Consider the following 23,655-nt stretch of genomic DNA (forward strand, 5'->3'; position numbering starts at 1 on the left):
TTCTACCTGCACAGATCTATAATCTGTTTTTCTCTGTTAGTCATAAAAATCTAATGGTTCCATTTGCCAGTAACTGTCAGAGTCAAGCGCTGATGTGAATCTGAACAGACTTTTAGGACACCTAAAAATGAAATGCCTAAGGAAATGGCTTCCCAATTAAGCATTAGGTATTTTAAAAGCAAATTAAAATATAATATAGCCTGCTAACCCATACCACAAGTATTTTTACCTAGGCAGGTATTTACAAGGAAGGTATGTTTAGTAAATATCTTCCCATTATTAAAACTAAACCAAATACACATTCTAAATTATTATCCTCAACACATGGATATTCAAAATATTTTACTTGATTGCTGGGTATTAATTTTGTGCCATGGAAGGTTTTGATGCAATTGTGAATTTTAAATAAGCCTGTGCTGGTGAATCTCCACTCAGAGGCTGTCATATGTGGCTGAATTCTGAATCCAGTCATCTGGGCATGAATCCATCTGCTGATGCATGAACACATCTATTTTTAACTTCAATTGTCTAATGGGTGGCAGTGCTTGGCATCTTCAATCTCTCCACCTACCTATAATATGCATACTGTGAGGACTTCATGAAGATTTGGGGGAATCAATCTACACAAAAATTCTTTTAGAACACTAAATTAGACCTATAGAGATATTTAGCAAATGAAGAAAAAGTGAGAAGGAATTTTAGTTTCAGGTAATTAGTGACTCAAAAGCTAGAAGGCATGATTTTAATTATGGATCTATCTATTGCTGTATCATTCACTCACACACACATATATAAACATGCCCACACCACACACTGCAGTTGAAGTTCATCTGGCCAAAGTCCAAAAATCCTTGATAAATCGGAAGATTTTACTTCTGATTAAATCATAAGCCAAACATTGCATTTCTCAGGTGGTCACTACCTTCAAGAGGCCATCAGGTCTCAGCATCTGTGTGCCTGTCACATCACAGTGATATCTGTGCTACTCTTCCTCTCTTTATTCCCTCTTAAAAATCCCCCCCACCTTTTTTTTTTTTTGGTACTGGAAATTGAACCCAAGGCCTTGCACTAGATAAGTGCTCTACCACTGAGCCACAGCTCCAGCTTTTTTCATTTTATTTTGAGACGGAATCTCAGTAAGTTGCCCAGGTGGGCCTCTAACTTGTGATCCCCCTGCCCCAGTCTCCTGAGTAGCTGGGATTACAGGCATGCACCACTATGCCTAGTGATTTTGTCTTTTAAATTTTTTTTTTTTTAACTCTTGGTTTATATTAAGAGGCTGCAGTAAGGAAAATTAAAACAAGGAGTCAAAGAAGTAATCTAAAATACTTGAAGTCAAAAACTCCTCAAGTATTGATCTATGAAAATGGAACTTACAGTTTTATAATTTAAAAAATGCTTTCATGTACATTTTTTCTCATTTAACCCTCAAAGCACAGGAAGGATAATATATATTTATATTTTAAGATTATAAAACTAAAACTGAGAGAAGATTTGCTCTAAATCATGTCATTAAGTCATAGAACCAAAAGAATTGGAAGCGATTCAAATAAAAGGACACCATTTAGTTCGTCTCTAGTAAAGACATAAATTTCATAGAAGGAACTCCCACATCCCTAACTGTGGAGATACTCAGGCATGATTCCGAAAACACCCATGAAAACATTTCTAACAATTTTTAAAGAAGCTACTTTTCTGCGGGACAAGATGTCTTGAAACAGAAAGATTTCTACATCTTTACAACAGAGAGGCAGGCATCCAGGGGAGGTGGTGCTCGCCTGTAATCCCAGCAGGCCGAGGCAGGAGGATCTCAATTTCAAAGCCAGTTTCAGCAACTTAGTGAGATCCTGTCTCAAAATAAAAAGGTTGAGGATATGGCTCAGTGGTTAAGCGCCCCTGGGTTCAGTCCCCAGTAATACCAAAAAAAACAAAAACACCCGAGAAACAAAATAAACATTGTTAATATTGACTTGTAAACTTTTTTCTCATGAATCCATCATAAATCTATTCATGCTAAATATATCCTAATTTATTACTAAATAAAAATTATATTGCTTATAGCATTTTTTCTAAGATACAAAGTTACATATCAGTGAGAGACCATTTTATTAACACGTTCCCTAGCTAAAATTAAGGGTTTTCCTAAAATCAGTCTAGTAAGTAGCACAGAGGAGAAAAACATTCAATTAACCAGTGCTGGTTTCCCAGAGGCCAATGTCCTATAGGAGAGTGTCCTGGGAGAACTCCCATCTACACTGGAATCCCCACCATTTTTCCTTTTGAGACAGGGTCTGGCTGGGGGCCCAGGCTGGTCTCAAAGTTCCTATCCTTCTGCCTCAGTCTCTGAGTCACTGGGATTACAGGTGTGCACCCCACAACTAGCTGGCAACCCTTTTTCTCTAGGGAGCTCAGTCCTATCAGGTGAAGAGAGATGCCAGGACAGCTTGGAAGCATGTCCAACCTCAGGGAAACGGGCAGCTGCTCATTCTCCAGCTTTGAGCACCGAGGAATGCAACTAAGGGGCACAAAACCACTATGCTGCTTTGAGAAGTGCTGCTCCCATTACATGGTCTTTTGATAACAAACGGTCTTGAAGTGTGGCCAAGTCTAGGGCAGGGAACAATGAGTATTGGGACAGGGTTTAAGCCGACTCCCTGGGCCTCCCTCCTGCAGCATCTATGGAAAATTGCAATCTGGCCCCAGAAGCACAATCAGATTGGGGTTCACAGGGTGCACAAAAGATGGAGTTTCCTCAAGCCTGGTGGGACAGCCTGGGCTCAGTCTGCACTGGGACCTTCTTCTTCCTCACGGAGCAGCAATAGGGAGGACAGGCTCCGGTTACTGTGATAACAGATGGAGCCAAAGTCTTTTACCCCCAATCCTTTGCTTCCACAGGCATGAAGCAAGACTGTCATTAGCAGAACAATACAAAAGGGGCAAAAAGACAAACACAATTTTGCTTTTTTCCTTTTTGAATATAGGGAGGGAATTCAGGGCCTCTTGCATGCTAGGGAAGTGCTCTACCACTGAGCCATACCCAGCCCCAAAATTTATATCTTAATGGGAGAAACCAACCCCACACTGATTGGGGTAGGTAGGTGATATGACAGGGCTTAGGACTCTGACCATTGAAGGGTAATCTCACTGAAAGACTAGACCAACGTAATAACCACTACAATATTTCTAAATACTATTGCAGGAATGTTATCTGAATTCCAAGAGCTCTCTTGGGTAGATCCACTCTGGCCCTGCCCCCTCCATTACCTAGTGTGGCCCAGAGAGCTCAGGAGTGGGACTATGGCAGTGGGAGGTTGGTGAGGGAATCTTCTGCAGCTCACATCCTCCCTCACTAGCTGCCTGTGTGACACAAATGAACTAAAGTCAACTCAGTGTTCCAAAACGCTCAAGGTTAACATAACTACTTGTGTCACAAGGGAAAATCCTAGACTAAATAATCCCACCTTCTTTGAATCCAATTAAATTGCCATACTGTAACAAGGGCTTTTTTCCTGTCACAGTGTCCAATAGTCTATTCGTGTTACTTGGCTTTGGCAATTTAAGACTCCCCCAATGGCCATAATCACAATTATAAACATGTAATAAACTGTGTGGATGGAAATGGTGGGAACTGCTGAAACACAAGCTAGAGGAACACTGTCAACCCTGAGGCTGAAGAGGGGAATCAGTCACCAACAGCTTGAGTTGCATGATCCTGAGGTGAGGAGAGTGGATCAAACTATTCCTTGGAGAATCTGAAGAATTCCTAGAAGAACTAGACATGCACTAGTTTAATCCAAGCCTCATGAACAAAGAGTATTGAGGAATGGATCTGTTTGTTTTATTAGAACTGGAAATAAGTGATATAAACACTCACATCTAATTTATCTGTGTGTCCTTCCTAGCTTTTTGTACCTAGCATGAAGGACACACACATATATTCAGCAAATTAACTTTTAGATTTTTAGGTTCACACAGTTGATACAGTATAGTCATCAAATAGAAGACTAAATGAGATCTATACTGTAACCATCACTTAAAATGCCAGGTAAACACCAATCTCTGATAATTACAATAAATCAAACATGAAAAACCAGGACTAGGCTGGTGTCAAAGGAAGCATGAATGGTCTGGCAGCCTAAGCCAAGGGGCAGGCTGAGGACACATGCTAATTTGAAGTCCTCCAAAATGCTGGCCATTTAGTGTCCATGCCAAATTTGATACTGAAAGTCTTGCAAGTGACGTGCTGCTGTTTATTTTCTATAGAAAAATCTTGCGGGATTTCTAAATAAAGGATCTGATGCTTCAAAACATTAAGACTGGCTGTCACATAAGCAGACTACTCTAAATGTCTGATTCTACTTGGGTTTTTTGGCTTTACAAAGTCACATTTGAATCTAAAACACCTTAACTCATCAGACAGCACATGGTCCCCTGTGATCCTTTAATGTAACTGTCGTTCTGACTTACCCCTGGTTACTGAGGTGGCCTCTGGGGGTGAAATAGTATTTGGGATACAGAAGGGCGTATCTATTTTTGCTATATGTGCTTTTCAAATATTTTCTAAATAACTATTTTCACTTTTGCAATTTAAAATAAGTTATGTGATTTTTCTCAAGGAAATTAACTTACATTTCTTTCCTGAATTCTTCCATTTTTTGATTCTCTACAGTCAGAAGTTCTTTTGATTTGTTCAGCTCTTCCACATTTTTCAAGTTGTTTTCCTTAAGCGTGTCCAACTTAAAGACCAAAAGAAAAAGTCTTGTGAAATATTTTCATTTTCCAATGGTATGGTTGGATAGACAAATTATTCATGAAAATGCATATTTTTAAAAATGGATGAAAATATTCACTTACAAAAAAAAAAGTGTCACAGGGGTAAAGAAATCACAAATGGGACTGGGGTTGTAGCTCAGTGGTTGAGCGCTTGCCTCGCACGTGTGAGGCACTGGATTAAAATACCACATTAAAATAAATAAATAAAACAAAGATATTGTGTCCATCTACAATTAAAAAAAAAATAAATCACAAATGATGAGTCTATTATAAACTGCAATCCTCCTTACATTGAGTCCAACCATTTTGTGTACACCTGGCCAAAATGTCAAACTGATTTGCTACATAAATTAAAACAAAAGTTTTCCTTCATCTTGTGCATAATTCTCAATAATTATTACTGAGCATACTATTCAAGTATGATTCGTTTTTAAAAAACAAGAAATTGTAAAGCACATCGACATCAGCAAGGGTTATTCCTTGTACTGAAATGAAATTCCTTTTCTTCCCCCACAGAATAGTAACATATGATATGACATAGTCTAATTTCAGTACCAAATTTACACAGTCCTTGTTACAAAAGCATTTATTTGAACAAAATATATATAGATTGGAAAAAAATTAGTCATCAATCTGAACCTCAACCTGAAAGGGGACCAGGCATACAAGAAGACTGCGGGCACTCTCACCCCTCAGCCCCACCACTGCCCACAGCACTCACAGCCAGCTTAGAGCCTTAGCTCTGGTGGAGAGCCAGGTATGTCAGGGAACAGAGGGAATGTGACTGGTCCTGGATCTGGACCCCTGGTGGGAGAACCAGCAAGGATGGGCCACGCTGGCTCTCTCCTTGTGTTCTTGTTTCCCATAGTCAGGGAGAATTGTCAGGCTCCTATTGCCATGTCACCTGCCAAAAATCCCGGAAAGTGTCTTGCTAGTTTTTGTTTTTGCAACGCTGGGGATCAAACCCAGGGCCTTGTGCTGCCAGCCAAGTGCTCTACCACTGAGTAACACTCCCGGCCCTATGTCTTGCCAGTTTCAAAAACCGTACCTTCCTTTAAATACTTTCTAACATTCTAGATTTCCAGAACAAGGAAAAAAGTCACAAGAAATGGTTCGTCCAGTCTTGTAATCTGGCTACCACAGGTATATACAGGGAGGAGAATCCATGGGAGGACACAATTTTCCCTGAGTCCATCTTCAATGACTAGAAACATTCCCCCAAATCTTCTCAAATACTCTAGCTTCTAATTCAGATTATCATCTGTGATTTATTTTATTTTGAGGTGCTGGGGATAGAACCCAGGGCCTGACACATGCTAGGAAAGTGCTATACCACTAAGCAACAGGGTCTAATTGCCCAGGCCGACAGAGACTTATGATCCTCCTGCCTCAGTCTCCCAAGTAGCTTGGATTATATTCATACACCATAACACCTGGCTCATTCCCTTCTCTTGCTTTTTTGGTTTAGTATCTTACCTGCCTGTAACTTTAAGAAGCATCTGGAGTTATACAGACTTTCACACATTCATTTTAGTGAATCAGTCCTCTAGATATTTAGACAACAGCTTTAAAGGAAAGAATGGGTTGGTATAAGATAGAAGGGTGGGAATAGGGGAATCAAAGAAGGGCTAAGGAGAAATGCTACTTGTGGATAAAAATCAAAATATCTTGACACCACAAATTTGTCTCAGCTTCAGAAATGACTAATTCAAGTTGACACAAAAGCAAATCAGAAATGTGGATGTGTAATTGATGTGATTCTGCAATCTGTATTTGGGGTAAAAATGGGAGTTCATAACCCACTTGAATTGAATGTATGAAATATGATATGTCAAGAGTTTTGTAATGTTTTGAATAACCAATAAAAAACAAATAAATGAATAAATAAATACTAAAAAAAAAAAAAAAGCAAATCAGCACTAAACTTGGCCAACAAAAGGCCTACATTAAATTTGGGGCTGCAAAATGGAATTTAGTGGCTCCAGGTTGGGAGAGAATTGAGGAGAAAAAATGCATATGACATAATATAAAGAATCTAGTGGCTGGCAGTATAGCTCAGTTGGTAGAGGGCTTGCCTCACATGCACAAGGCCCTGGGTTCAATTCCCAGCACCATCAAAAAAAAAGAATCTGAAAGTAGGGAATGTCATCAGCCTTCTCTCTCTCCAGTGCTATCCCTAAGTAATTAACCAAAAACCACACTTTTCCCCTCAATTTTTAAAGGTTCATCCTACTAAATAAGTAATAAAGTGATACACTTTATCAAACATCCTCATGGCCCTGGTGTACACTCCATCAAACCTCGAGTGTACCTTCCAGGGATCAAACCTCTGGAAGGCCATGCTTCCAAAAAACACCCAATCCTGAGTTAGGATCAGGCATCCCGTGAGGTCAGTAAGCCATTTAAGTCTGATTACTTCGCTCTGCAGTTTTGCGTTTGTTTGCCTGGTGTCCTCCAAGGAGGCCAGCGTCTCGGACTTCTCCTTGGTCATCTGCTCCATTATCTGCATGGCATCTTCCGCAGTCCGAGCAGCCTGAACACAAGAAGATAATGTGAGGAAGGCTGCACTGGCAGCTGAGTGTTATGTGGCTGAGGAGACACACCGCCTAGAGACAGCCCCCACCCAGTATGAAAGCAGAGGGCCTTCACTCCGAAGCAAAGTCAGACCCTTCCCTGCCACTCCTCAGTAAGTTGACATTCACACCATTTCCATGTTTCTGGACTCCTCTCAATCTCCACGTTCCAGGGACAGTTCCTAGTTACACTGACTATCACGCCTTCGTCATTCTGACCTACATTTGAGAGGCTATTTAGTGACTGTAAAGAATGACAACCCTAGAAAACTGAATTTCTCCTAATTACATTTACTGTTCTAAGTTAAAAACTTTTTTTTTTTTTTTTTGGTTACTGAGGATTGACCCAGGAGTCACGTTCCCAGTCCATTTCATTTTGAGACAGTCTCGCTGAGTTGCTTAGGGTCTTGTTAAATTGCTGAGGCTGAACTTGTCATCTTCCTGCCTTAGCCTCCCAAGTCACTGGGATTACAGATGTGTATGCCACCAAACCCAGCAACCACAACAATAACAAAAAACAAAACCCCAAAAAACAGAAAACACTATTTTTGCTATTTCAAATTTGGAGCTTTTGAAATCACTCAATTTAGGCTGGGAAGCTTCCATACAAGATAAAAATTATTTGGGCATTTATAACATAAAACTGAAGCGTTTCATGAGAAGCATTTAATGGAAAAGTCTATGAGAGAAACTATGGATAATGAATTTATATTATGACTGTGAATAAAAAAAGATGTATGCAAATGGAGGTAAATTCTTAGCTGCCTAATACAAAAATAATCATAAAAATAAATTAAAAGCTTTCTAGGCACTTACTTAACATTCTCATTTAGTCTAATGAATTTCATGGGCATTCCACGTTATACCTGCCCCATCCTTGGTCATGGAGATTTCAATGAAATCATTCAACTCCAATGGACAGACCCAATGAAACAGTTAAGAGCCAAACAGCAGATACTATAGTTTAATATATGCCCATTCTATCATTGCCTATTTTTTCTCCCCTGGTACTGGGGGACTGAATCCACTGAATCCACTGAGCTACATCCCTAGCCTTTTTATTTTTTGATTTGAAATAGGGCCTTGCTAAGTCACTGAGGCTGGTCTCAAGCTTATGATCCTCCTGCCTCAGGCTCTGGAGTTGATAGGATTACATGTGTGTGCCACTGTGCCCAGTCTATTATTGTTCTTAAGACTCTAAAAATCACAGTTTTTTCACAAAGTTTCCCCTTAAGTTAAAAAATAAATCCGGGCTGGGGATGTGGCTCAAGCGGTAGCGCGCTCGCCTGGCATGCGTGCGGCCCGGGTTCGATCCTCAGCACCACATACCAACAAAGATGTTGTGTCCACCGAGAACTAAAAAATAAATATTAAAAAAAATTCTCTCACTCTCTCTTTAAAATAAATAAATAAATCCTTTTTATTCACAGTTTGCAACTTCTTCCCAAATGGGGTAAGACGTCTGCACTCAGGCATTTAATAAATAAATGCCCTTGCAGACCGTAACGAACAACTGGAAACATAAAAGCAACCCATTTAATGAGGTGGATTTGCATAAGTAACAATAAGGAAAAATCAACTAAGCCACTAATGTTAATGCACAGGGTTAGTAAGGAGTCTGAGATCTTGATACTTGAACCTCTCACTTTACCGTAAATGAATGAAGAGTCTCAAGCTCTCTAATTTTAAGGGTAAGCTTGCTCCTGTCTTTCCTCAAAGTACGGTTTTCACTCTGAGATTCTAGGAGGTTGGCTGAAATGTGGCTATTAGTTTGGGCCAGCTGGCTAATCTCCTTCTGGAGAATGAAGTAGCTTTCTTCCAGCTTTTCCTTCTCCTTCAGGATCTCATCCTTTCTAAGCATCAGCTCTCTTTTCTCAGCCAGAAGGTTCTTGTTGTCTTGTATCACTTGGGCTCTCTCAGCCACAGTCACTTCATGGTTCAGCCGGAGGTCACCCAGGATCTTGGAGAGGCAGCTGTGCAGCTCCTGCAGTTCCACCTTGGACTTAGACAAAGTAGCAAAATCGCTTTTCAGGGTCTCTATGTTGGCAGCGAGCTGAGCTGTTTCCACACTCAAGAGTTCCTTTTCTTTAATGATCTCTACCACCTTTTGCTCCGATTTAGTCTTTTCTTGGATTAGTGTGAATTTCTCAGACTGGAGCTGTTCAGTACACACTCTTAACTCCTCCACCTCCTGCTGCAGGAGCACCATTCTCCCGTGGAGTTGATTGTTTTCATATAAGGATGACTCGTTTTCCTTCACTCTGGCCTCTTTTTCCAGCATTAAGGACTGCTGCATTTCATGGATCGTCTTGTTTAACTTCTGACATTCTTCTTGCAGGTTCAAGCCATCCCTCAGCAAAATGTTCTTTTCACAGCAACAAGTCTTAAGCTCAGCGTTCAGATTCTCCTTTGCTTGCATCATATTGGTGTGTTCTTTTTCAAGATTCTCTTTGGCATTTTGAGCCTCTTCCAGCATCAAAGAAAGGTCACACTTACTGGTCACCAGTTCCTGGTTTTCCCTTTTTCTCTCTAGAAGTTCTTTTTTCAGAGCATCAACACTGCTGAGTAGTTTCATCTTCTCATGCACAATTATCCTTTTGTTTGCAGCCTCTTGATCATACTTCCTTTTAAGGTCTCCTATGGCTTTAATGGAACTTTCTCTCTCTGCAAGTAAATCTCCATTTCGCACTTCCAGGGCTGATTTTTCTTGCAAGAGACTCTCCTGTTGCTTTTTAAGCTTAGTTATTTTCTGACAAGCCATCTCTTTCTCAGAAGTTAGGTATGTGATCTTCTCATTCAGGCTCTTCTCAACATGGGTGGCTTCTTCCGAGCGCTTGCTGAATTTTTCAGCGATATTCCTATTTTCACTTAGAAGTTCCTCCTTCTCGGCCAGGAGTTTCCTTTCAGAGGCTGCCAAAGTCTCTTTCTCGTGGAGAAGCTGGATGCACTCAGAGTCTGTGATCGCTCGACTGGTCTTAATCTCCTCCAGGAGCTTTGTGAGGCTTGTGTTGGTGGCCTGAAGTTGCCTTGTCTCCAGCTCAGCCTTTCTCAGTGCTTTGCTGGCACAGTCCAGCTGCGTGCGCAGCGTCCCAGCCTCTGTGCTGAGCAGCTGCTTGACCTGGAGGGCAGCCTCCAAGTTGGCATTCAGCTTTTCCTGACCCTGACGCAGCACGTCCTTCTCAAATTGTAGGTCTCTATTTCTCTGGAGGAGGTCATCTCGTTCTGTTTTCAGGACCAGGCATGCATTATCAAGGCTTGACTTCTTCTCTACCACTGACTTCTTCTCTGACGTGAGCTCTTCAATCTCCTGGACCAAAGCTTTCTGATCCTTGACTAGCTCCTCATAAGCGCTCTGAAGCTTCTGAATCATGTCATCCTTATCTTTTACTAAGAGGAGATTTTCTGCAGTAAGCTTCTTGATCTGATCCTCCAGGTGGTTTTTTTCTGCCCTCGCCTTCTCCGACTCAGCTGTCATGGTATCTTTGAGGAACCGGAGCTCATCAATGAGCACCTGCACACCTGCCTTGGAAGCTTGCAAAGAGTCATTCTCCCTATGTATCTTTAAGAGTTCTTCCTGTGCAACATTGATTTCTTTAAGCAATTTCTCTCTCTCAACGGCCAAAGATTCTTTATGGAGATGTTCCTGCTGGTAAAGCTTTTCAACATCTTGTTTTTCTTCTAAGACTTTCTCCTTCTCTAAATTAAGAGTTTCATTTACTGACCACAGTTTCTGCTGGTCTTCCTGAAGCAAAGTCATTTTGGCCTCCACTTCTACAAGCTTTGATAAAAGCGAACCTTTTTCTAACTTTAAAGCATTCCCCTCCTGAGCAAGAAGCTGCTTCTCTGATTTCAGACCCCTCAGCTCTTCTGATATTAGTTCAATTTCTTTTTTGGCTGATGTTAACAAATAAGTTAGCGACTACAGAAACAGAAGACGGAAAGAATGGAAACAAAAATGAAATCAAGCAGACAAATGCAAGCCCAAATAACTTAATGTAGCCTACATGGTAAAAGTCTAAAATTTTCTACCATAAACTTAATAGAAACTATGTGAATAAGGGGAAGAAACCAGAGAAACAGCCCATAAAGGGATGATACAAAGCAAAGTTAGCTTTGTAACATGCTTATAAATCTACTCACTGATTTTCTTTGAAACAACCTGATAACTCCCTAGAAAATAAAAAGAGTAGCTTGATTTTGGCATCAGGGCATAAGATTCTCTCTTGCCATTCCAATTATCTAATTATTGCTATTATAGAAAGGATTTACAGAAAAAAATTTAAATATACAAAAAATGAGTATATATTAACCAAATACAAGGGAGAGGACGACAGCAAGGGAAAATAAACTGCTGCTTTTCAACCTAACTGCATGACTTTGCCAAAATGACAGTCACTGGGCTGAGTGTGGCATAGCCCCAGCAATTTATTAAATACAGAACAACTTCTAGGCTATGGTGATTGAGTAGATTTTTAAAAATATATTGATTTATAAGATAATTTGACTACAATGAATACAACAAAAATTTTAAAAAATATTAAAACAAAAAAAAAAATGCTGTGGTAAGGTCAGACTACCACATGTTAAAGGAAACACTAAAAAACTCGAAGTCGAGTCCAGATCAAGGGAACTGCACAAGGCTGGGGCTATGGCTCAGTGGCAGAGCACTTGCCTAGCATATGTGAGGCCTGGGTTCAATCCCCAGCACCACATAAAAATAAATAAAATAAAGGCATTGTGTCCATCTACAACTAAAAAAAATTTTAAAAAATATTTAAAATAAAGGAACCACACAAAAAAAAGATGGGGAGCCATAACCAGTGCTAAATGGCTCATATAAAACTGGAGAGTTACGGAGAAGAGGGAGCCTTACAGCCAGCACAGGCAGAGGGAAGCTGCTGCCTCTTATGTTTGACACGCACATTGTCATACGACCTTAATCAGCAGGAGGTTTTCCATAGGATTTGTCTCAAGTTATTTTTTAATTTATTTCTACTAAACTCCTACATAAACATTTCTCTAATACTTTAAAAACACACAAAGATAAGTATTTACTTTTCTTTGAGCAATAAAAAAGTTCAATTGTAGTAGGAAGTTAAGTTACCAGTGTCAAAGAAAATATTGGGGCAGAGAGGCAACCTGAACACCATAAACTGAAATTCAATATATCAAGTTCTACTCTATTCACTAAGAGGATGTTTCCTCACTGCCCTTGAACCCAGCTTCCTTGTTGATAAGCCCTCTTGGAATTCGCCCTTTTCTGGTTAAAAAAAAAAAAAATTTTTTTTGGTTAATTAAACCTGAATTGAACCCAGGTCTCACACGTTAGGCAAGTGCTCTATTACTTAGCTACATCTCCAGTCCCTTTTTTAAATTTCATTTTGAGACCAAATCTAAGTTGCTAAAGCTGACTTTGAAATTTTGATCCTCCTGCCTCAGCCTCCCAAGTAGCTGGGATTAGAGGTGTGTGCCCTGTGCCAGGCATCCAGAGTTCTAGTTCTTCCTGCAAGAGCTCTGTTTGTCCAAGAAGGCTCTCTCCATTTCTAACTGCTGGCTCATGTGTGGCCTTGCTCTGCCTTCTGCTTTTCGGCAGCTTGCCTCTCCTAACCCCAGTGCAGGGTGGCAGCAGGCTCAGCCAAGAGGAGAGGAAGACACTTTTCCCACACCAGGGAAACTACTACAAGCAGGCAGACAGCTCCGGCAGCATGGGATGCTTTGTGCCAACTAGGAACAAGCAGCAAAGGGGGTGGTGATGGCTACATAATACATCCAGGGGAAAGACCTGAAGCCATCTCCATCCTGAGAAGGAAGAGTACCTGGTACAAAAAGCTTGAAGTGACCTGAAATGCAATCCACCACCCTGCCGTCCAGAGAGGTTAACATTTGTGAAGTTCAGCTCAAGCTTCGCGTCTGTCGCTGCTTTCAAAGCAACTGCAGCCTTGGTGCAGAACTCGAGCGAGCTGTAACGCCACGACAGCACACCCCAAGGACCTACTTTGGCTTTGTCAGCCTGTACTTTCAGGTCCTCCATCTCCTGCATCAGGCCTCTGTTCTCCTCCTGGGCAGCCTTCAGCTTCTCCTCCGCGGCCAGCAGCACCTTCTGTAGGTTCTGCAGGATTTCTTCATGCTTTGTTTTCGTCTCAGAACTGGCCTTTTCATACCTGGATTTCAGATCCTGACACTGGTTGTGGCTCATTTCCACCTTCTTTTCCTGCAGAGACCCCGAGGGAAGGAATGAGTCATCTGGCCCAATCAGGATCACCCTGCCCTCTGTGCCAGCCAACAGTCCCATTTGCTCTCTCCTTACCAGGTCCAACAATTTTTTCTCCAATTCTTTCCTTTCTTCCTTGTGCTTTCTGGCTGCTTCCTGCTGGCTCTGTTCGGCTTTAAGAGTTATTTCCCCAATACTTTTCTGAAGAAAACTCGCATTTTCATTGGCCTTTGAAAGTTTTAGCTGTAATTCTTCCACACACCTGGAAAAAAGTTTTAATACAAGGTGCCAGGTCATAAGAATGTTTTAAATTTAAGAATTACATTAAAAGTATACTATTAATAACAATTATATAATGATTATAAAATTTATGAGTAATTAATACCTGAACTAGGCAAATTAAAAAAAAATCACCTGCTTAAATAATTTTAACAACTATGATAGTTCTAAATATTTTATTTAGAGTGACAACTACCACAATGTGAAGATTATTTTATGTTTAGATCATAGTGAAAAATAAACATGTTAGAAAATGAATTTTTTCAGCAGACTAGATTACCAAAAACTCATTAAAATACCTCTTGGGAAGAATGCAAAAACGGCAATAAAAAGCTTGGAATGTCTTGCTTAAAGAGAACTGTGTGGCTGGAAAAGGATGTATGGAAAGCATGGACATTTCCAGGAAGACGGGCTACTGAATGAATCATAGAACACAGGAAGCAACATGTAGGCACCTCTCGATTCTACCTGTATAACACCTGTGCAGCATACCTCCCTCACAGCAGGCCTGGTCACCAACCACCACTACCTCTGAAGTGTGTGGGGGTGAATGGATGGTGTACCTGTCATTTTCCAAGTCGTAACACTTTGAGAAGTAGAATTCTAATGGTTCAAAAATACTGTCAAGAAGTTTCTGCTGTATAAAAAACATTTTGAGAGCTGGGGATGTGGCTCAAGCGGTAGCGCGCTCGCCCGGCATGCATGCGGCCCGGGTTCATTCCTCAGCACCACATACCAACAAAGATGTTGTGTCCGTCGAAAAACTAAAACATAAATATTAAAATATTCTCTCTCTCTCTCTAAAAAAAATAAATAAATAAAAAAATTTTGAGAGCCTATGTAGGAAAAAAAAAAAAAAAACCAAAGCAATAAGAACCTCGTAACAAAGACAAGAACAGACATTAAGCCTCAAGACTGAGAAAGTACCATGTAGCAAGAGCAACAGGGGTCCAGGTAGCGAAATCTGAAACCATAGGCAAGTTACTCAACCCCAGGAAGTCTGGGTTTCCCAGTTTCTCTTTCTTTAAAATAGGAATAATAGGGCTGGGGATGTGGCTCAAGCGGTGGCGCGCTCGCCTGGCATGCGTGCGGCCCGGGTTCGATCCTCAGCACCACATACAAAGATGTTGTGACCGCCGATAACTAAAAAATAAATATTAAAATTCTCTCTGTCTCTCTCTCTCTCTCTCTCTGTCTCTCTCTTTAGAAAAAAAGAAAGACACAGAAATACCCAAACATCAAAGCTGTCAATTTATCTCAAAAAAAAAATAGGAATAATAAGATAGTTAATAACAAGTAGTGTAGGCCTGTAATTCCAGCTACTCGGGAAGCTGAAGCAGGAGGATCACAAGTTCAAGGCCAGTCTGGGCAACCTAGTGAGACCCTGTCTTAAAAAATAAAAAGGGAGGGGCTGGGGATGTGGCTCAAGCGATAGCGCGCTCGCCTGGCATGCGTGCAGCCCGGGTTTGATCCTCAGCACCACATACAAACAAAGATGTTGTGTCTGCCGAGAACTAAAAAATAAATATGAAAAATTCTCTCTCTCTCTTTCTCTCTCTCTCTCTCTCTAAAAAAAAATTAAAAAAAAAAAATAAAAAGGGAGATAGCTCAGCTCAGAGGTAGATTACTTGTTAAGCAAGTGTGAGGCCCTGGGTTTCATCCTTAGCGTTGAAAGGAAAAAAAAAAAAAAAAGAATACTATACCCACCTCATCAGGTTACTATGAGAATTACAAAATGCACTCCATATGAGCTGTCAATATAGTGCATGGCACAAAGTAAACTCTTCACTAAGTGTTACCTATCATTACTTTGAAGTTAAAAATACCTTTAACTGCCTGTAAAAAATGTTATTGCCATTTCTTTGCAAATCACCAAAAAGTCTATAAATAATATTGTATTCCTTAACTCCATCCTCTTTCGACAAGTGATATAGGTAAAACCCATAGTAAAAATTAAAAAAAAAAAAAAAAAAAAAAAACAGTTGATTCAGGACAAACTGAGGTTGTAACAGAAAGGAACAGAGGTCTATGGGTGTAGCTCAGTGGGAGAGCACTCACCTAGCATGCGCAAGGCTCTGGGTTCAACCCCCCAAACCACCCCCCCGCCCCACACACACACAGTTAAGGAAAAAAAGAATAGGACACACAAATCTTAAAACACAGCAATTCTAACCCTGTGGTCCCTCCTTGTATAGACCCTGTTGCGAAGTGTAACCTAAAGCGGGCACTCATTCTCTTCATGTTCATACAGACCTTTCTTTCAGACGTAATTCATCATTCATTTTCGTCAACTGAGAAGAATTATCTCCTGACATCTTCATTATTTCGGCAATGTCATTTTCCAATTTTTCCTTTGCCTTTATCAACTGCTCTTCTTTTTCATCTCGTTCTCTAAATTTCACCTCCATATCTAAACATATATAGAAAAAAAAATAGCACTGCTTGTTAACAGCAAGAAAGATTTACTGAGTACATCCTTGTTCTGGGGGTGACTATATACTGCAAGCCCCACCCTCAAAAAAGTCACATTCCAGCAAAGATGACAGTCATTAAACAAGATAAAGAAAATAATAATGTAATAGAGATAAATGCTAAGGGGAAAACTAAAAGCAGAGAATGGAGCTGGGAAGGTTAAAATTCTAGATGAAGCCTCTCTGAGATGGGAACATTTAAGTAAAGACCAAAATGAAGAAGGAAAGTCAAGTGCAAAAGACTCAGAGGCAGGAACATGTCTGCTGGGTCCAATATCAGCAAAGGCTCAGGTGGCCAGGGTGGAAGGAGTGAGGGGTAGAGGAGTCCAGGGCGAGACCGTGAGGAATGGGCCTGCCTGGGGTAAGGACCACAGCTCTTAGTGAGCGAGATGGGAGCTGCCTGAAGGTCTCGAAGACAGAGGTGATGGGACCTGACTTCGCACTCAAAAGCTCACTCTCTGGCTGCTACATTGGGAACCACAAGTTGAGGCAAGGCACTAACAAGGAGCAAGTGGTCAGCAGTTAAAGACGATTTGGGCTGGGGTCAAGGCTGGCCATAGGAGTGATGGGAGTGGTGGATCTGGGCTCTTTTGAGGACAGAGCAGAGGACTTGTTGGGGTCACAGATGGCAAACAAGTATCCACCCATTATACCACCACTCGGGAAGAGGTCATGCCTCAATAGCAGATATGTCACTGAGGCACATGACAGCCATCTCGAATCCTTGGAAACCTACTGTATTTACTGCTTAGTAACCAGAGGTTTCTTACCTGATAAATTTTCTCTTAACTTCTCCAATTCACAAGACAGCATGTTAAACTCTTCTTCCTTTTGGTGCAATTTATTTACAGTTTCTATTTAGAATAAAGTTAAAAGTTTACTATATTTCATATTTAATAGGCTATCTAGAGCTTGACTGTCTTACAAGCCAATCAATCCTATGCCTGTGAGATCTGACAGCCCAGGAATGCTGAAATGTCCCCTTAGGTTTTTTGTTTGTTTGTTTGTTTGGAGGGGGTAGTGGGGGGGGTGGGAGGCAGGTACTGGGGATTGAACTCAGTGGCACTCGACCACTGAACCGCATTCCCTAGCCCTATTTTGTATTTTATTTAGAGAGAGGGTCTCACTGAGTTGCTTAGCATCTCGCTTTGCTGAGGCTGGCTTTGAACTCGCAACCATCCTGCCTCACCCTCCCGAACCGCTACGCCACCTCCAGGCATCCCCTCAGAACGCTGCGGAAGAAGCGTGGCTCTCTGCCTCCCACATGTGTGTCTCAGGCAGGCTCCGGAGCCTTTTCCCACATCTCTTTCTTCCTTCCAAATAAAACTCAATTAAGCTATCAATGACTAAACCTCAAACAAGGTAATACTTTTCCCAGGAATACTTACATTGTATTACGGACTAAGCCTTAAGCCAAAAGAAAAAAAGAATTACTTGGGAGTGTGAAAATTGGGGAAGCCAATAGAATAGCGCATTCCTGCACGCTTGGCAATGCCTGGACAATGAGATTAGACTGTGGAAAAGGTGTACTGAGCGGCCAGCTCCAGTGGGGCACTGTGATGTGCCCTAAGGTGACCTGATCATACTGTCATGAAACATACCTTGCATACTTCTGTGGACAGAGGCTGCCTCCTCCGAAGCATCAGCAAATTTTTCTTTCTTAATTTAAAAAAAAAAAAAAAACAGATAATCAGAAGAGAGATTTCAAATGATAAAAGGTATCAGTTACAACCACAATACTGTCTACATTGTGTTGCTGGTTTTGTTTCATTAAAACATACAAGTACCAACTACTGCCAAAGGTGTACCGTGCACAAGTGCATGTATACATACAAGTAAGTGAGGCATGTGTGGCCCGTGCATGCGCAGTGTGTGTGTGTATCCCTGTACCAAGGGTAGGAACTTATCCACTTACGTAGATGTACACATAGGCATACACATGTGGTGCCTGCGCATGCTTTGTCACATTGCTTACACTCAAATAACAACTTTCTGTTCAGAAGGCTGCTTGAGACAGTAAAAAGCTCTGGATTTCTTTATTTCTGAGAATAACCTGAGAAATTTAACTAGATTCAGGTCTAACATCTTGATTCTAGATCAGTCTCAGAAATTTGTTCAAGGTTTCCTTTTCTACACATGACAACAAGCCAAGATAAAACCACTATCCTGGATGTCCTGAGATTAATTTTGAACTGATTACCCCAGAGAATGTTTAAATGAATATTTCTAACTAAGATTACTAAAAGATGGACATACAAACCAAAGACCATCAAAACCCTTAGAATGCTGGTTTGTGTTATTCCCAAAGCCAGACTTGAGGTGGCTTGTATTCTCCAAAGAGCAAATAGAGGGATACTCTGATTTAGGAAAAAACCAAGGCATCCTGAAAGTGTAGGAAGGGGACAGAGAAATGGGGAACTCAAAACATTTTCTTAAAGGATACCAAATCACAAAAGGGTGATTTCCAAGTCAACTTCTTCACAAAATATAGCTAAAAAATTATATGCCAGAACTGTCCAACAGAACTTTGTATGATGGTGAAAATGTTCTCAACTGCTCTTTGGCCTTTAGCCACATGCAGCTACTGAGCACTGAAAATGTAGCTGGTATAAGAGCAGAATTAAATTTCAATTTTATTTTTAATTCATTTAATTTTATGTGCATAGTAGCCACCATTGAAAAGTATGGCTGTATAATTATTATAAAAAAGTAGAGCCCGGCATGCAGGTACATACATGTGATCCCAGCAGCTCAAGAGGCTGAGGCAGAGGATTGCAAGTTCAAAACCAGCCTCAGCAACCTCGAGGAACTAAGCAACTCAGAGAGACCCTGTCTCTAAATAAAATACAAAAAATGGCTGGGTGTGACTCAGTGGTTGAGTGCCCCTGAGTTCAATCCCTGGTACTCAAAAAAAAAAAAAAAAAAAAAGTAGAAATCTGTAACATTTAGATAAGAAATCATAGCCAGGCGCAGTGGTGCACACCTGTAATCCCAGCAACTCAGGAAGCTGAAGCAGGAGGATTCCAAGTTTTGAGTTTAGTCTCAGCAATTTAGCAAGACACTTTTTCAAAATAAAAAGGGCTTGATGTGTCAATGTTAAAATACCCTGACTTCAATCCATAGTAACCAAAAAGAAAAAAAGGAAAAAAAAATCAAATCATATACTTTTTTGTTTACCACTGTGGTTAGCTGAGAAGTATAGCAAGTGGGGAACAGGAAGGTAGGTTGTGGAAGAGCTGGAACAACAGACTCTGAGTAGCTACCATTTCTCTTGTCTAGTTTCTTCATAGGTTTATGACTTTCCTCTTCCATGACACATGAGTACCACAGCCCCTGTTCACCATTACCAGCTTTGATTAAGATCAGGTTTTTTGGTGTAGAAGGCAAAGTAGGAGGGGAAAAAATTGAGAAAAGGTTAAAAAATCTGTTTCAAAATCTGGAATTATGAGGAAATATGAAAAAGACAGTAATTACCTAAGGTTGAATACAGCAAGTTGTAACCAGTGGAGGGCACTGAAGACCAGAATAGCTGGGCTGCTGCTGCCCAGCAAGGTCACAAAGCAGGAGGTGAAGGCACAGCACAAGACATAGCCTCACCAGCAAAGAAACCTAAAGTGCTGGGTTTGCAACTAGGCAGGGCTCCAGGTTCAGCAAAGCTAAACAGTGAGTAACGTTCCAAAGCAGTGCTTTACCAAAGGCAAGAGAAAAAGAAAAGTATACCTACCATTACTGCCGGTTTGTTTAATCCAATTCCCCTCAAGATATTTATCAGCCAATAGCCAATACACTCAATTTAAATAGGCATTTTGAAGGAGAAAAGAAATAGCTTAATCTTTCTCTTTATGGAGATTTAAAAAACAACAACAAGATTAGGAAATGGCCAGAAATCCTGAGAATCAGGTTCCCAATAGGTACTTACCAAAATATGCAGTTCTTTTTCCAAAGCCTCTTTCACTCGACTGACTTCACTCAAATTTTCCTCAAGGTTAGTAAGCTTTAGCTCTTTTCCCTGGAGCTCTCTGGCAATGCTACTAGCCTAACACACAGAGTTACATGGTATAGAAGCAAATGAACAAAAAGGAAACAAAAAGAATGATAAGGAAAAAACAAAACAAATATAAAAAAAATTATAAGAAACAAACACAACAAAACAAAACTGAAAGGAATAAAAAGGGGTTTTTTAAAATTCTAAGATGCCAATGACTTTTCAAATAATCAGTTCTAGATATGATCATCTAATGGCTTTTTTTTTTTTAATCAAAATACACTATTTTCCCACACCTAAAATTGAGTACCAGCAAAATTCGAAGCACAAAGTGCCAATGCTTACTTCCTAAATGAGCTCCTTGACCAATTTACTTCCTGGATGTTAAAAACCTTAATGCTGAGAGTGCAGCTCTGCAATACAGCCTAACCTCAGCATGCGGGAGGCCCTGGGTCATCCCCATCATTAAAAAAACAAAAAACCTTAAAATAGGGATGGTGGGTGCATGTGGTCTGTATTTTTCCATACTTTTATAAATATACATTCAAAACAAATTTGGAAATCCACTAGACAATAACCACCAGAACTTGGCTTTCATTAAATCTTGACGTAAAAAAGTGACCCAACCATTAGTTACTTATTCTCTTCTAATTAATGTTTGTGTTTTGATTGGTGTTCTGGAACCACATGAGGAGATTAGAGAAAATTTCCACAGCTTTGTCATCTTCAACTACAGGTAATAGCAACATCTGCTGTTTGTCTGTCCTCACCTCTCCCCATTTAACCAAGACAACCCTTCCTTCTTTTGTGGGAGCAGCTTCTCCCACAAAAAGCTCAGAGCATTCAGCATCAGTACCACCACCTCAACCATGGTAGGACTGAAGAGATCTCTTCAAGCAGTCCTTAAAAATAAATAAGACATGTAACAAGGCTAGTTACTAAGAAATGGAGCTGGCTGATGGTTCATAATAGTTTCTATGTCTTGGCCATAAGCATACTTGTCTTCCCTCAAAAAAGCAGGGGATAGGCCAGGAGCAGTGGCACATTCCTGTAATGAGAGCCTGAGGCAGGAGGATCACAAGTTCAAGGTCAGCCTAAGCAACTTAGTGAGACCCTATCTCAAAATAAAAAATAAAGGCTGGGTTGTGGCTCAGTGGTAGAGCGCTTGCCTAGCAAGTGAGGGGCATTGGGTTCAGTCCTCAGCACCACATAAAAATAAATAAATAAAATAAAGTCATGCTGTCCATCTACAATTACAAAGGGGGGGATGTAGCTCAGTGGTTAAGCACACTTGGGTTTAATCCCCTTCCCTCACCCCCCAAAAAAGCAGGGGCCAGATCGTTTGCTTGTGGCATGGAAGAAAACGTCAATGCAACGTAAGTGGCAATGCAAAGGGCTCTGAGCTCTTTACCTTCTGTGAATGTTATTTATCACAAATGTTCATTCACAATAGTCTAGAAGCACTCAGTTCACACTGTTTCTATATATAATCCTACAGACAAAGCAGTGATGTGGGTGGGAAAGGAGGAGACAAACTTATGTTTTTATCTTATTCATCCATTCATCTACCTAACCCCACCATCACAGGAAGTTCTCTATTTAAACAGAGTATAGACTAGAATTAAGCTTACACAGGAGTTCACATCATAGTCTAGAGATGAAGTGGTAGATAAAGTACCCAGATTCAAGGAACCAAAATAAACTAAACCAGTTGGGCAGTTATTTTCTCCAATCTCCTCACATGAAACCATACTTGAAATCCTAAGAAGACACTATATATTATATTCAATTAGGAGCGCTACACAATTTGTTTTCATTAAATAAGGAATTTGGGGGATGAATGACCTCAACTCAAAAGTAACATACAATGCAAAATAAGAAAAACCAACAGAGAAGAAAAAAAAAAAAAAAAAGATGGAGGACTTCGATACAAACCTTGTCACTTTCAGCATTCTTTTCAATCTCTAAATTTTGAATCTGTTTCCCAGCTGCCTCAAGCTGCTGTCTAAGTTTCTCCATATCCAATTTACCTTCGGAACTGGCTTTCCGAAGTGCATCAAAATCCAAGAGCTTTTCTTCAGCAGCCTTTAGCTGTGATGTAAAATTATCAATGACCTTGGTTTGTTCACTGTATTTGGCTTGCAGTACCTCTAGCTCCTTTACCTTTATTTCAGCTTCCTGCAATTTGTTTAAGGCGTCTTCCATTTCTACTAGGTGCTGGTCTTCTGCTCTGTCCAGTTTGGACTGGATGGTTTCCAGGCTGGTCTCCTTTTCCTTAATGATCTTCATCAGTTTAGACTTTAGGGCTTCCATCTCTTTAGCATGCGCAGACCGCTCAGAGTCTTGTTTGTTCTGTAAATTTTCTATTTCGTGCTGGTAATCTACTCTCAGTTTCTCTATTTGCGTCTTTAATTCAGCAAACTCAGCGGACTCTGCCCCAACCCCTTTGCTAAAGGACACCTTCAGCTCCTCCATCGCCTGCTGATGGGACGCAATGGCAGTCTCCAGTTTGGACTTCCACAAAGCTATCACATCTGAATTCTCCTTGTTGGCATGGTCAAGCTTGCTCCTCAAGGACTCATTCTCTTTGGAAAGTTTCTCTGTGGCTGTGTGCAGAGCCTTTATCTCCTTCTGATATGTCTCTTCCCGGACCCCGAAGTGCTCCTTCAGAGAAGTTATTTCCCTCTGATGGTCAGCCTGGGTGACTTCTAACTTTTCTTGCCAAGAGCTTATCTCTTGCAAAAGGGAAAGTGACATATCCACGTCCCCAGCAGGCTTACTGGACTCCAGCCTTCTTCGGAGCTCAGCCACTTCCTGTGCTCTCAGCGCTAGGTCTTTCTCTAATTCCATTATCCGCGACTTTTCTGACACTGTAGCCACCTATTAATAGCATTCCAAAGAAAAAGAGGTGATTTCAATAACAAATCACTGATGATTTTCTTTACTCCAGAAGATGGTAAGAACTACCTTATCTCAGGCAACAGTCAAACCATTACAAATGCCCACAGGTGAATTTATCTCCCACTGTGACAATGGCTTAAAAAGCCCAATTCTGGTAGAACCAATTCAAAATTATAATCTCTGGCAAACTTCCACCTTTTGATACGCTGAAGAAAAATCTAAAATGAATATCAGTTTAAGTCACTCCAAAAATACTTTCTTCCTTTAAAGCAGCATAAATCAGAGAAGTACCCACTAATTAATAATAAGTTAACAGGAACTTTGGAAGTTCTCAGGTATAAGCCCCTGAGGAACAAATGCTCTTAATTTGCCCAGTTTTTTCCACCCCACTTCATCAAGGCTGTACAAATGCCCCTCTGTCCAATGCTGGTGGCTTATGGAGTTGTGCCATCCAGGAGGAAG

The 23,655-nt window shown here is 40.7% G+C and overlaps 1 protein-coding gene across 16 annotated transcripts in view; it reads right to left on the reverse strand.

The window, feature by feature from the left end:
- Positions 1 to 23,655, reverse strand: part of CLIP1 (CAP-Gly domain containing linker protein 1) — a 124,021-nt gene that overhangs the window by 29,649 nt on the left and 70,717 nt on the right. For 8 of the 16 annotated variants that reach the window (XM_081286586.1, XM_081286584.1, XM_081286585.1 and 5 more), the window contains 11 exons: positions 22,228 to 23,172; positions 20,227 to 20,343; positions 17,909 to 17,966; positions 17,078 to 17,161; positions 16,090 to 16,246; positions 13,654 to 13,819; positions 13,342 to 13,557; positions 11,487 to 11,516; positions 7,190 to 7,306; positions 4,630 to 4,736; positions 3,265 to 3,357 (listed from right to left, as the gene is read on the reverse strand). In XM_081286586.1, the coding sequence (XP_081142712.1) occupies positions 3,265 to 3,357; positions 4,630 to 4,736; positions 7,190 to 7,306; positions 11,487 to 11,516; positions 13,342 to 13,557; positions 13,654 to 13,819; positions 16,090 to 16,246; positions 17,078 to 17,161; positions 17,909 to 17,966; positions 20,227 to 20,343; positions 22,228 to 23,172 (2,090 nt within the window). Of the gene's footprint in view, positions 1 to 3,264; positions 3,358 to 4,629; positions 4,737 to 7,189; positions 7,307 to 8,997; positions 11,266 to 11,486; positions 11,517 to 13,341; positions 13,558 to 13,653; positions 13,820 to 16,089; positions 16,247 to 17,077; positions 17,162 to 17,908; positions 17,967 to 20,226; positions 20,344 to 22,227; positions 23,173 to 23,655 lie in introns of all 16 variants that reach the window. The other 8 variants (XM_081286581.1, XM_081286578.1, XM_081286582.1 and 5 more) reach the window with 6 other exon arrangements.

This window comes from Spermophilus citellus (genome assembly GCF_964194105.1).
Source record: "Spermophilus citellus genome assembly, chromosome: 3".
NCBI classification, from domain to species: domain Eukaryota; kingdom Metazoa; phylum Chordata; class Mammalia; order Rodentia; family Sciuridae; genus Spermophilus; species Spermophilus citellus.